The following is a 14,874-nucleotide window of genomic DNA, read 5'->3' as shown; positions in this document are numbered from 1 at the left end:
GGATTCGTTCCTTGAGTGAAACAGCAGTGTGTTTCACCTGATTACCCTGGAAACTGTGTGTGTTATGCTGAAGTGAGGCCCCATGGTGGCCCCAAATTGGTGCCAATGAAGTCATGTCTCATTTTCCCGTGTGGAATCGCAGGCGGGAGGAGACGATTCTGCAGGAATTCTCTGAACGCTTGTGAAGGGAGGGGATATTGCATAATGCCAGCCAGGAAGGTCATACCACATCTCTAAAATAAAACCTATTACAGGGATGTCTGACCAGTCTGGATCAAAAAGTTGGATACCCTGGATAAAAAGCACTTAACTTCTGCATTATATATGTTTTATGTACATATGAGATCATGATGGAATGGCAGTGTCTGCCTCTGACTTATTTAGAGTATATGTAATCTTGGCATATTGACTGTGCCTTCTTACATGGCTCAGTCAACACCCATTTTTATAAACACTCCTCTGTGAAGGAGGTGTAGCCATGCTATGCGTTAAGAAACTTGGATGTGATAAAGAACCAGGTAAAGAGGCGCCTGTGAGAGAGAAAGAGCATTCATTCACAAGGGATGTGGGGAGAAACGTTATTTTTCAGTTCCAAATGCCCCAAAGGCCAACATACCTTTTTAGCATCTTGGTGTTAAGTGGTAACACATTAAGAATATACTTTTTCATGCTCAAATTTATTGTCTCTGGGTATGCACAGCCTCTTAATCCAATGCCCTACTAAAGATGGATAGATTTGTCACTAGACTGTTGCTAGCTTAAGCCAAGGGAATCAGAAGTGTTGCACTGATAAATTAAGATTTCAGCACGGATTTTATTCAGAAGGAAATGGAGGCACATGCTGGAAGGCTAGACAGTTGAAAATCAAAGGATGCCCAGTCTGGGAACAGCTCATCATTAAAGCACACCTAACTGCTGATGCAGTATTGTTATGTTGTGTTGGGAAGGTGTTTCTTCTGGCAGATCATTCAATATCCCCTTTCTCTGGGCAGAGGAGGAATTAACTAGTAGGGAAGCTGGTTCTTTTCTCCCAAACCCCCTCTGTCATGTGATCTCAGAGCCACGCTCAGAGCTTTCCCAAGAAAAGTCTGAAGATCCTTTTCTGCTTTCTGTGGTGTTTTTCCACGCTCCCTGCACCCAGATCTGTATTCGGAAGCTTTGGTGACCTAGCTTGGGCCCTTCGTGTGCCATACACTGAAAGACAGGTGGCTGTCTTGTTCATCTATTTCAGTGAGATTTAACCCGCTACTGAAGTGCGTAACTTCCCAGTGGAAGGTCATCTGCACACTCATATATGTGCTGCAGGCTAAAATATCAAATCCATACCACCATCGTGTAAGCAACCATTAAACAAAAATGGTGGGGAAAGAAATACATGTGTGCATTGTGGCATAGGATAAGACTGAGAATGAAACCAAGAAGAAAAAAGAGATTAATTGTATTGTCCTATTATCTTGGTGCACTAGATGGCTAGAATTCTTTGGCCAAGCTCTGCTGCATGTGTTCAGGTGGGAAATCTTGCAAAATGTCTTCTTTGTATTACAGTCGTGCTCTTGAACTGCTCTTTGTGTTTCTTGGCTGGTACCCGAGGGCAGGGACAGAAGGACCTAGCCCAGTCAGGAATGTTCCCTCTCCCTCCAGAACCTGTGTTACAGGAAGTGGTATTTAGGAGTAGAGGTGCAAGAGATGCAAAGTATTTCTATAGTAATGTATTATCTCTAAAATGTTGCTTTAGACATCTATTGTCCTACTCATTAGCATACCCAGATTGACCTGATTCTGCCATGCTTATTCAAATGAAATTTGCCTTATGCTGCAGAGCATGTATATTTTACAGCTGAACTTTGTAATGGTAACAGAATCAAACCCTAAAATAAAATGACTGTTTTAAGACAACAGGATACCAGAGGAACTGTTTTGGTCTCCTTCAATTCATGTAGAATATGCTTATTCAGCCTCATATCTGCCTTGAGGGTAAATCTACTTTTTCTTCTCCTTTAAAAATATGCAAATCTATAAAGCCGTTAGGACAGAATAATGCCTTTCAGTAGAGTGAACTAGACAATTGCATGTAATTTTCTTGGCTGTGAAGTCAAGCTAAGTGCAAGGCTCTTTCATATTGTCTTGTAGTTGTACGCAACACTGATATATAGTGCATGGTAATGCATTATTGAATAGTTGTCTGTTGTGTCTTCATTGCATGCTGTCAGCTGCATAATAAATAATTGATTGTGTTGCTCTTACTCCACATTAAAGATATATGAGTATATAATACATGAAGAAAATGAAGCAGCAAGGCTGCCTGCGTTGAAAAGATCAACCGTTACTGAAGTGTGCTGCGGTAACAGGAACTAAGAAGTGACCACCACCGCTATCCATTTCCCATTTCTATACTTTGAGTCAGTGATTGTTTGTCATGGCAACAAATGGCACATTCAAATCATTGCTGTTGCCTTTTTAAACAACAACAACAAAATTGTGGTGAAGAGCTGATATGCTGCAGAGATGCACCCCCCCAGTCACTTCAACTATTATCCTTCTAGACTGAAAATTCCCTTAAAAAGATTAATCATTTTTTCTTAAGTGGCTGTAAACTGTCAGGAAAATACAGTCTAAGCCAGCAAATCCTTTTTTCCTCATAAGGCTTTGTTTACATTAAGCAGAGGAAATATTAGCAGGGAAAAACTGAGTTTGTGTTTACGGTGGTACTAAACCTCTGTTGTTGAACCGTTCCCTTGAAAAGCCATGCTTCCCTTCTCAGTTCAGTTGCCAAAGTCCCTGTGCAGGACATAGTAAGATGGCCCACTATTCAAACATAGCATAGGAAATGAAAGCATCCTCCAGCTCACTTTCAACACTCTTTCTTTATTTCCATTACAACAGTCATTTTCATCAGTAAAATTGATGAGATGCCAAATTGGTCCAGAAAAGAGTTTGCTTTGGAAGTCATATCAAGGAAATCAGAAGTATACACTACTTACTGTGTGGTTGTTTGGAAGGAGGCATATGACCAGGTATAACTACAGATTACTGGGAGCTGTTGTTATGATGAAAAGGTGTAAAACTGTGAACTGCCTTTTGAGGTAATAATGAACCAGCAAATTAAGATGTAAGAGGTGTGAGATGTCCAGCTTATGCAGATCTGGGTTCTGATGGAATGAGCTGGAGAGCTGAGGCATGTTAGGTCCTCAAGGCATTTCACTGGAAAGCAGAAACACAAGGCACCAACTGTATTTGCCTAGAAAAGTGTTGCCCAGATCTCTCCATTTAACACTGACACACGTGGGAACTGTTCTTGTTCCTGATGGGAAACCACAAGATTTTCAGGTGTGTTAGCATGAGACTCAGCTATGAGCTAGGGGGGAATGCCACTGAATGTGGAGGAGTTGTCCTGCTTTACCACAGTATGTCAGGACTGAGTCCTGAAGAGAACTGATCTATTTTAATGTAAAATGTGAATAACACCACTGAAATCAGTGGAGTTCTGCTGGTGTAAACCAACCTGGGATGTGATTTGTGACTTTATGGATGTTTTTCTCCCACCATGCCTATGCGATTATGCTGAACTCCTGTGCTCTGCTGAGCTGTGTCTTCCTCTATACACTGTGAAGGTGTCAATCTTGACACAAAGACTTTTGTACAGTTTCTAAAAACTTGCCAATTACATATTTTCCAGACTAAAAGTGTATATTAGTAATAGTTACAGGTTGTAAATGGGGGGGGAATTAGAATTTCCAGCCTTTGTGATATTCTCTCAACAGAACATTGACATATTTTGACATAGAAACAATATCTTTTAAGGAAAAAAAGAAACACTTGAGATCAAAAATTCTTAACCCACAGGAACACTAACTGCAGCAAATGCTGCCTCTGGGAGTCCTAGGAACCAAACCAAATGACAAGCTTTTAACAGCACAGATTTATTACAAGGCATAATTGGAAAGGTGATTGCATTAAAGGGCATCAAAATATAGTCCCTGTCCTGAAGAACCTCTAGTCTACATAAAATCAAACAGGACAGTGTCCTAGAAACACCTTCTGAATATCTGCCCCTCTTTCTGCTGCCAACATAGGTTCAGAAAGTAGCTGTCTTCAAGTGTATGTATTGCCTTTACATTCTGTAGGTAACTACAGTTTGAAAAAATAAGGTAATCGAGTACTTTGTAGATGAATGTTACTGTTTTTTGAAGGTCACCTATTCAATTTATCCCCTTAATACTTGTGAGGTAAATGAATCCCATTGTATAGGATAAAAGGAGAGCAGCTACTGAAACCAAGGGATTTGTCCTGGATTAGGATCTCCATCTTCTGATTCCCAGAATGTGTCAACACTGCAAAGGCAAATAATTCAGTAAACACTGGAGCCAGTGAAGCCTGGGATGCAATTTGGTCTACTTCATTTAGGTATGGATGGATGAGTTAATACCTCCTCACTAGGGCCCTATAAAAAGCTGGCAGTCTAGCGTTTAAAGTTAATGTTGTTAACTTTTTTAACTTTTGTGAGTTAGTTGACTGAGAATGATAAACAATTCCGGGAGGTTATTGCAGTCCTAACATCGAAATCTAGGTGGTATGAATAATTCTTGGAGATACCTTTCTTTCTCCATTAACTGTAGAAGTAGCCTAGATGACAGGTTGAGATGCAGTTTCTACCTTTGGGATGGCTAATGTTAGCAGTGGAATTTTACACATGAATTTTCCAGATTCAGGCACATAAACTTAGGCTATCTGTGGAGGGCCTTTGGTGTTCTCTCTCTCCATCCATCTTTTGTATAGATAATGGCTTGGGCCTGGTTTGGGGCATGGTTTGTTGGGACCATAGGTGTAAGTTAGGTGTCTAAATAGGTGGGCTGGCTCTGTGGCTTTGTGTTATGTGGTTTGTTGAATTCTCAGCTGAATCATTCTCAGATGAAGGAACCCTCTGGTAAAAAGAAACTTAAGACTGTGGTCCAGCTGCAGCATTCATGTCTTTCCATTCCTGACCTCTCCTCAGTAATACAGGTTCTCTGGTAATGAATAAAGATTGAGCCTTTCTCTTGGTAGAAGCACGTACAGGATCTTCTTCCTACACAGTTATCTTTTCATTATATGCATAGGATCTTTATGTCAGTAGGAACCCTACTCCTCCATCAAACTTGGTTGAAATTGGCTAAAAGATTCAAAAGTTATTGGGCAAGTACAGACAGTATCATTAGCCCTCTCCCCTTTGGAAGCAGACTTAAATGATGTGATCTTAGCTGAGGTTGTCTGACCTCAGTTAGATAATTCATGTTAAAAGAGTAGTGCAGACACACCTGTTTTAATAAGAAGTAATAGCTTGTGTTAAACCTAGACTAAAGTTTTGTTTTCACTGCTGTTTCAGCCCAAATGCCATTGTATTTTTGGCAGTTTAGATGGATCCCTAGTCATGTTCCTTAACAAAATGATTTATCTACTCTTTGATCTTCAGTTTCAATGAGCTGAACTTCAGTGATTCAGCAGGACCCACAATCTGAAACATCTCCTTTTCTACAGCCACCTAATTTTTAAAACCTAGTTATTAATTACGACACCTTGTAGGTCAGAATGGTTTCAAATCCGCACAATATTCTGACAACTGAGTTTGTACAATTAATGATTTTAATACAATGATTCTTACCTTTCAGAATCAAATGTAAGGTTATTATAACAAGTAAGCATATAGGCATCTAGATGTCCTTGCTCAGTCAAAACTCTTATTGATTGTTCTGACTTTGCAAAACAATGTCGTTGTTCAGTCCCAGATTGTGGGGTTTTTTCTCCTTGTTGTTAGCTAGATAAATAAAGGTGCCAGCAGGCCAAAGATGGGCATCCGTCCTTGTTGAAGAATATTAGCCAAATCAATTTTTTCACAAAAAGAAAATCAATTGATGCATTAGCAAGACAGAAAATAAAGCATTATGCTGTTTTAGCTCCCAGGAGCCTGAATAGTTGACTCTAACTTTCAGAAATAGAGGGATAAAAAAGATCTAAAGTTCAGATCTAAATCCGGATCAGAACTTCTGCAGGGCTCATGGGGACTCTGACTCATTTCTAAACTGGATGTGCATTTAAAGGGCAGTCATATAAAAATTGACCCTCCCGCCAGAGCTTCAGTGAATATGGACACATCTATCTGACTCTGCGTCCCAGTTTGTCCTCCAAAACCAGTAAGGTGGGGTGATGACAGAGGAGGTTGCATTTCTGAATTCATCACTTGATGAATGTTCAGCCGTTGCTGAAAATAGGTTGTTGCTGTAAACATAGGAAAAGCAGCCTGTTTTCTTCTACAAGGCCTAACACAAAAATCTTCTATAGGCTTTCGATGGTGAAATGGAAGTCAGTTTTTATATGATGTATTATAGAATCATAGAATCATAGAATGGTTTGGGACCTTAAAGATTATCTAGTTCCAACCCCCCTGCCATGGGCAGGGACACCTTCCACTAGACCAGGTTGCTCAAAGCCCCATCCAACCTGGCCTCGGACACTGCCAGGGATGGGGCATCCACAGCTTCTCTGGGCAACCTGTTCCAGTGCCTCACCTCCCCTCACAGTGAAGAACTTCTTCCTTACATCTAATCTAAATCTACCCTCTTTCAGTTTAAAGCCATTACCTCTTGTCCTGTCACTACCTGCCTTTGTATAAAGTCCCTCTCCAGCTTTCTTGTTGGCCTCCTTCAGGTACTGGAAGGCTGCTGTAAGGTCTCCCCGGAGCCTTCTCTTTTCCAGGCTGAACAACCCCAACTCTCTCAGCCTGTCTTCATAGGAGAGGTGTTCCAGCCCTCTGATCATCTCCATGGCCCTCTTCTGGACTCATTCCAACAGGTCCATGTCCGTCTCATGTTGGGGACCCCAGAGCTGAACGCAGTACTGCAGGTGGGGTCTCATGAGAGTGGAGTAGAGGGGAAGAATCACCTCCCTTGATCTGCTGGTCACACTTCTTTTGATGCAGCCCAGGATACGGTTGGCTTTCTGGGCTGCAAGTGCACATTGCTGGGTCATGTTGAGCTTATATTAAACTAGCAAGCTCATGGCCAGGTAAAAACATTTTTTTAAATGGGAAACATTGTCCAGTAGCTGTTGTCAGGATCTCTGAAGAGTTAATTCTGGTTCTGCTGCCAGTTAGATGCGTGGTATTTACCATCAGACCTTTTAGCTAAGTGTTTTAATAGGATTTAGTTACAAGATGAAGTGAAAGCATACTAAAGTGTTGTGGAACTTTGCATCTGAATCGGAACTTCCAGACAGGCTATTTTATAATAAATATCTTCTTCTACCTCCTTGGGCTGCTGTGAAGAATAATTAATGTTTGCATACTGCTTTGAGCATGCAGACTGTAATGACAGTACTAAGTTTTAATATTAAAACTATTAAATATTGGGATTCTGCAATAGTCTCCTTCCACTTCACAGAATCATAAGGTTTTATGATGTGTTTAAAAATAAAATTGCTGTAAGGAAGGACTGCCATTTAAATTTAAGATCAAATACTTCAAAAAGGATTATATGATACGCCTAAGAGTTCCCCCCCGAGCTGCTTCTCTCTGCCTGCCCTCCTCCATATGCAGGCTTGGTTTTCTACATTACAAATGAACCCATGTTTGTCTGTAACTAGAAAGCTTTGTGCAGGCAGCTGCTGCGACTTGCCAGCCTGTGTGGAAGGGGTTTAGGGATATCACTAAGCCGATATATTGCATAATATGTGTATGTACTTGCATTGGAGCATACATAAAATACTTCGCTATTATACTGTGAAAAACTTAAGGAATATGACGAGTACTAATGGTGAAGGTTATGAAGCATACCTTATGGGCAGGTTATTCCATAATTTTCCTCCTAAGGCCTTACACACACACACACACACACGTGCGCGCACGTCTCTGAAGTACCAACTTTGACAAATGTTGGACTTGGTCAACAGCTGATTTGCTTTAATATGTCATTTGGTTTTAATATTGATGTAAAATATCTAGACACAGAACCCCACTGGAACAATCAAATACTGTGTACTCATTACTGCAAGTCCAGAATGCCATCACCACTGATATAACTACTAATGAATTTGGAGACATCTATGTCTGAGCTAGTTGTTTGGACTATCCTTATATTCATTGCAAAGAAATAGGCACTGCTAGGATGCAATTCATTATGTCCTAATGGAGATCCCTAGATTTGGTTAGATGAATTGCTCACTGAAAGTGCATTTTTCTCTGACTTGATTATAGAGGGAAGCAGAGTAATTAGCTCAAAAGTAGCTGACTACATCTTAAGAAGCATAAAGGTTGGTAAGACGAATCCTACCCTTTTAGTCTTTGTTTTTCATCCTGGCACATGCCTTTATATTTACCTTTGATTCATAACACAGACTTTTTAAGCAAGCAAAATATGCCTTTTGTTGTTGTTTGGACAATAACTGATGGTTTTCACTGAAAAATAAAACTTGTGCATCAAGCTGGTCTATTAGTACAACTGCTTTAATGAAAAGAAACTAGCAATACTGTATTTTTCATGTTGGATCATAAAGGCAGTATTTCTCAGCAGTTTCTGTCAAAGCTGTGCTTGATAATGTTGTTTTCAACCAGAAACTTTCTCAGATATTTGCTTATTAATAAACTTTTCTTTGTACAGCACCTTGCACAGGAGAGTCATGGTATATGCCCAGAAAACTGTCACTACAGCATTACAAAGAAAGGATTTATTATCAGCCCAACCTTGCAATATCCAGAGTATAGCATTTTGAAAGAGCAATTACCAGGTACTTTTAAGTTGAAAGCTACCATAATTATCCACTGATTGAAAAGAGAACGACAATACCTAATCATGTAGCCCTCTGTGACGGTTTATCCATTTGCTGTAGAATCTGGGTATGTGTTCATAATATATAGGTTGAGACAGTGTTGTGTCCATCAAAAGGAATGAGTAAGGTGCTCCTGTGACTGTCTCTTGTAGCTCAATGAAAATATAAAGAATGAGGGTAGTAGAGTATTCATATAAATGTCCTTGCTATTTTCATATTTTTGAATGCAGGAGGAGACACATGCAGTTGTAATGTTGTGTAGAAGTTTCACATGCACATGCATGGTGTGGAATGGCCACGTTTGTGTAATGCACGTTATTCTAGTACTCCTGAGTAAATCAGGTAGGGAAGGTAAACAGTCCAAGGTACCAAATATTCCTTCTAGGTATTCTGGTATAAATTTGCGGGAACAAGTCAAAGGAGCTGCTCTGTACTTGCAGATGTTCAACTGGCAGCAAATTTGGCTCAAGACTTCCCAGACCTGAATCTACATCCCTACCCTTTGAAGTGGGTGGAAAGCTCCTGTTGAGTGTGGTGAGCTTTGGGCCACACGTAGGAACAGCCCCGTTACATATTCGTCAGGGACTATTTCCTTTATTTCGTTACGCTGTTAAAAAAATACCTTAAAATAAATTGTAAGTATTTAACGAGAAGTAAACCTAGTCAAATTTGTCTTAAATTTGGTTTCTTTATCTGTAGACTTGTTTTAGGGAGCTTTTTTGTGTTCAGGAGCAGGCCTGAATCAGGCACCTGCTTTGGGATTCTCTCTTCTGCTGCTTCCCAGTTGTTCCTTGCCTGCTTTTTATCTACTTAGCTGGGAAGCTCCACTGTGTGAGCAACAGCTCTTCTGTATGTCTGTGCAACTTATAACCTATTGCATTAAGAATAGTAAGAATAATATATTTCTATTTTAGAGCCTAAAGAAGGCAAAGGTAACAATATGGTACCACTGCGTTTGACTCCCCTGCCTTATCTGTTTTGGATGAGGCTTCAAAGTGAAAATGGAAATGAGCAGCTGATGTGACCAAGACATTAATTTTTCACTCATTCCCTCTCCCCCACCACTTAAATTTAGATGTAGCTCAGATTGAAACTCTGTGTCTTGTTTTGGCAGGAATGCTACAGAATGGAAAGAAGTTTGATTCCTCCAGAGACAGAAACAAGCCTTTCAGGTTCAAGATTGGCAGACAAGAAGTCATTAAAGGATTTGAAGAAGGTGTTACACAGGTACAAAGAAATTATTCTGGCCGAACTTCAAGCCGGCTGAAGGGTGTGTGAGCACAGCAATATCCAGTGCAATGGTGACAAGACCAAGTGGAAATCACAGCGTAGGGTACAGAGTGGTTTTCTAAAAGCATGGTCCATTCGAGCACAGTATTTCCTGTAGTTCTCCTCCATCGATCCAGGGACATCCCCTACTCAGTTCCACGTGGTATGTGTTTGGGAGGGGAGAGGTGAAGTCCCCTCCCCAGTTGCCAGTGTGCCACATAAGCCCATCCCTTTCCCATGGGCAGCTCCACAAATAGGCAACAGTGGCCTCTAAAATGTTCCAGATGGCAGCGTTTTATGGAGTGGCCTCTTTTCAGCTACTCCATAAAAGTCCAAGCTGCTGGTTTTGATGACATCCATGACCGAGCTGCAGATTTTGACCCTTACTGAACAAGGTACCAAACTGCACTGTTAAATTTTTATGACTCCAGGCTCCCGGCTACAAAACTTAACATTCACTGACCAACTCTACGTTCGTAGAGAAAAAGGAAACTGCCTTCCATTAATTACAGTTTGAGTGCCAACACAGTAAAACCCTAGAAGAGCCACACAATGCAATTCATTGCCAACTCTTGCTTTTTGTCTGCAGTGCTGTCAGGGCCCACTAAGTGAGGAGTGCGATCAGGATCAGGCTGCTCAAGTGCAAGAGTGAATGAGATCAGGGTGCATATTCCTTGTGACTCCCTGTTTTGGGCTCCTAGAGCTCAGTGTAGGAGGAAACTGCTCGAATATTATTATAGGGACAACTTCTTATGCTTAAATAGAGAAAAGGGAAGAATGCAAAATGAGAAACAATCCACTGAGGAATGATGCAACCATGCTTTTCCAGAGAGGGAGGGAGGGAAGAGAAAATGGTTTCCAGCCCTATGGAGAAAGCAATGCAAGCATTCCCTTCTCTCCAGCCAGAGAAGTAGAAGTCCATCTGAGGAATCCTAGACTCTCTGAAAAATACCCACTTTCCTCTCAAGGATTTGAGTTGGACTCTTTATTATTTGCTTTGCAGTAAGGCCTAAGAGGAGCTCAGGACCCCAGTGCGCTGTAGAAACCAGAAGCCAGTTCAGATGAAGCAGTGGCAACAAGCGCTGAGTGAATCAGTTTATCCCTTCCTTGACCGCGCTTGCTCCCTGACTCCTGTCCCTTAATTAATAAGTGGCCAAAAGCCATTCCAGTAATCAGTGTAGCAACACGCTGCCCTCCTGCTCCTCCTAGTGGATCGCTGTCTGAACTCGAGCTTGTGCCTGTCTCCTTCCACCCCAGGGTTTCGAGGGGTTTAGGGAGTGTGATTTACACAAGGCACTTGGAAAAAGGCAGTTCACTGTGTCTAGCATGTAGATTTTTCAAACCTTGGTTTAAGGACTGTCAGATGTCAGCAGCATCTGCATTTCTCTGCTCAACTTCTGACAATTCAAGGTTGCCCCATGCCTAAAACCCGTGCATGACTTACTAGCTGTCTGGCTTGCAGGGACCCATCAGAGCAGCAGACAGCCTGCCCCACGCAAATCCCTGCAGGGACTAGGGGAGCTCATCTGCTCTTATAGCCTCAGCCCCATGGTATGAATACTCCCGGAATGTGGAGAAGTTCATGTTCACATTTTTCTTCTACCCAAAGTGATCAAAGCTCTAGCTTTGGCATATTTTATAGAACCTGAAAAAAATTTAACAGGAGATACCATGTAATCTGTAGTGCAGTGATGTGCCCGATCTTGGGAGAGAGGTCTGAGTTAAAATCACTGCTTTAAATCAGGGATTGTTTCTTGGCCAATGAATATTCAATTACCAGTGCATGGTGCTCCACCCCAAAATACTCTGTTGGAAGAGCAGGGATTTGAATCTTGATAGCCCAAATCTCAGTGAGCACTCTTACCTCCAGAGCTAGTCTGGAGTGAGAGAAATCAGCATTTCTGTCCATCCCAGGGACAAGGGTTCTGCCAGAATAAGCAGCACCTGAGGTGAGATGTCTGCCCTCTGGCTTGGGCTGAGTTTAAGGAAATAAGTACCTGTTTTAAGTAGGATTGCATTAGTGTTTGCTTTGCACCTGCCCAACAGCAGAAAGTTGGGTGCCTACAGCATTAGCGTTTGAGCAATGGTTTTGAAGTTGTCCCTGGGGGTGGCTGAAGAAGGAAAAATGTTGCTGAATGCTTTTCAGAAGCCGAACCTAACTGCATTTCGGCACTGATCTCTCATGAATACAAAGCTCCGGTCCTATCTGTTACTGAGAGCCTTTTCCTAACACCCACTGATGGTGTTACATGTACTCTGCGCGCCACAGAAGGAACTCGCACCTCCTACAGCTGGCTCCCGTGTAGGCAGGATGGACCAAACTGCATTAAAAAGCCTTTGTGTGACTCCCAGACTGGTTCTCACAATTTAAATAACTACTGTGAGAAGTCAGAGGAGTTAGGAGACCTATGTCTGAGCTGTTTGTGGCAGCTTCAGCTTGAAGCTGAAAGATGAATCCAATGGTCCCAACTCTCCTCAATTCTGTAAATGTGCCACACAGTGATTTGTTCGTTGTTTTCCTCCTAATGCTGTTTTTTTGTCTTCTCTTTTCCTTTCTCCAACATCCAAAACCCAGATGAGCTTAGGACAAAGAGCAAAGTTGACCTGCACACCTGAGATGGCCTATGGAGCCACAGGCCACCCTGGGGTCATCCCTCCCAATGCTACTCTCCTCTTTGACGTGGAGCTTCTCAGGTTAGAGTGAATCTTCTCGAGGGAGTTGGCTGGAGACATCTGTTAATAACCATCCATTCTTTCTTGCCTTGCCGGCAGTGGGAGGAATCTTCACTGGAATCCCCATCTTCCCTGCTCAAGCTGTCCTGTCAATAGCGCCTGCCGTTCGGTTTCTTACGCCTTCCTTCTCTTTTTTAACTTTGTGGTGTCCGTATTTGCCTTTTATTAGAAGCTTTGCTTTGGGAAAAATGTCTACCATTGTAACATTTTCAAGTTGTACATTTTATTTAACTTGCATGTGAGAAGAATTCACAGTGATGATTGAAAATATATATAAATATAAATATATATATATTCCTTATTGAAAAACCACTGCCTTACTGTACACTTAAACCAAGAAAAGAAAAATACAAAAGGTGCTCAAAAAAAAAAAAAATCCAATGTACGCCTTGTACATGAACGGGCATTAGCCAAACAGAGTTACCTGCGCTGCCACTTTTCTCAACTTGTACGTTCTGCTTGCTGCTGTTTTAAAAAATAGTCTCATTTAAGAATTAAAAGTATATATATAAAACAATAAAATCTTGATACTTTACAGTTTCTATTTCCTGTTTTTTTCCTCTGGCCACTGGAATTCTTTTTGGTGTCTAAGAAGTTCTTCAAACAATCATCAACCCATTTTTTGTTAATTATTTCCCTTCTTATATGAAATACACGTAATACCACGCACTGCTTCTGTTACAGATGGCACAGTGGAAGATCTCTGCGGGACCAGAGGTACCAGGAACGTGTGAGTAAGGGCTGCCGGGACAGAGAGGTTTCGTGACTCTCCGTCTCCCCTGCCCTGCTGGTGGCCCTTCAACTCTGGCCAAAATTTAGCAGCTGAAGAGATGGGAAGTGATGCTTCTCAAAGACATGCAGTGCTGGTCCAGTTCTGTGCCTTTACAACAGTAAAACTAGTGTAAAATTTTCTACTGGAGCTGAGAAAGGCTAGAGAAGAGCAGAATTATGTGCATCCACCTTACAAAACAAATCTGAACCGTGGGATGATGTGGGCACTGAACACAACGGGTTTTTTTAGGCTGCATCTTCTGATGCTGTTCACGTAGCCTGCAAACTTACTTTGTGCACTGGGCTCCTGGCACTCGAGGCTGACCAATATTTATTTCATTTGATGGTTATATGAATTCACAAAATGCTGGTTCCTCCTCTGGAGACGGGAAGATGCATAGACTGTCATTTACCTGGTTTTAGGAGCAGGACCTGATCAGCAAAGCTGCCTCTTTGCTGTTATTCTGCTTTGCCTAAAGTTGATTGCTCCCCTCTGCTCTAGAAAAAAAGAGCATCATTGGGTCACAGTGTTATTTTTATTTAACTTGACTATAAACTATTTGCATAGTTTGCACTAATGGATTTTTTGATGGAAGGATTTCGAGCAGGTGGTAAGCTATTTCCTTCTGTGAGTCTGTGCAAGGAGAACACAGCTAGCACGAGCAGACAGACTGCAAAGCTACGTAGGCACCTCCAGGTGCTACCTCCTGGAGATGAGAGAGAAAAGGAGCACATAGAAGCAAGACTGGCAATCTGGCCGGTGAGTACAGCTCACACTCTTCTTTCTCTAGATGTTCATTTTACCCACAAAGCTGCATTTAAGTTTGTTAATTAATAAGCCCATAAAACCCATCTCTTACAGGCTGTTATTCACCGAGGGTTGGTGGAGTAAAATTTTTTCTTGCTCCCCTCTCTGTAAAGAAACAAAAGGCCTTCCAGGATCCCTTTTTTTGGTGGAAATCTAGGATCACTGCAGCAGCGAGGTTACACATCCACATTTCACTAATAGTTCTTTTATTTAGGACAGGCTAATTTCCTGTTAATAAATAGAGAATTAGACCTGCCAGCGTGATGCCCACTAGCTCTCCCAAGTTCTTTATAAAGGTCCCGGCCTCCTTTGCCACTGCCCCAGCCTCTGTCGCTGGTCTTGATTTCAGCACTGGGTTACAGATTGCAGGTTGTGTTGCAGCAGTTGCAGATGTGAGCTCCTGTCAATGTCTTGGTTAAATGTAACGTAGCCCTGTCGTGCCTGTCAAACACAGGTCGATTCAGCACATTGGTCTAAAGCTGCTCCTACTGATGGCC

At 41.8% G+C, this 14,874-nt stretch overlaps 1 protein-coding gene across 2 annotated transcripts in view; it reads left to right on the top strand.

Annotated features, from left to right (window-relative positions):
- FKBP1B (FKBP prolyl isomerase 1B) overlaps positions 1 to 13,333 on the top strand; it is a 48,457-nt gene extending 35,124 nt beyond the window's left edge. For both annotated transcript variants that reach the window (XM_030037863.2, XM_030037862.2), the window contains 2 exons: positions 9,911 to 10,023; positions 12,641 to 13,333. In XM_030037863.2, the coding sequence (XP_029893723.1) occupies positions 9,911 to 10,023; positions 12,641 to 12,769 (242 nt within the window). In that variant the 3' untranslated portion in view covers positions 12,770 to 13,333. The remainder of the gene's footprint in view (positions 1 to 9,910; positions 10,024 to 12,640) is intronic.
- Positions 13,334 to 14,874: the final 1,541 nt, after the last annotated feature.

Source organism: Aquila chrysaetos, chromosome 15 (genome assembly GCF_900496995.4).
Source record: "Aquila chrysaetos chrysaetos chromosome 15, bAquChr1.4, whole genome shotgun sequence".
NCBI classification, from domain to species: domain Eukaryota; kingdom Metazoa; phylum Chordata; class Aves; order Accipitriformes; family Accipitridae; genus Aquila; species Aquila chrysaetos.
The sequence above is the reverse complement of the archived record's forward strand: the minus strand, read 5'-3'. Positions and strand labels throughout refer to the sequence as shown.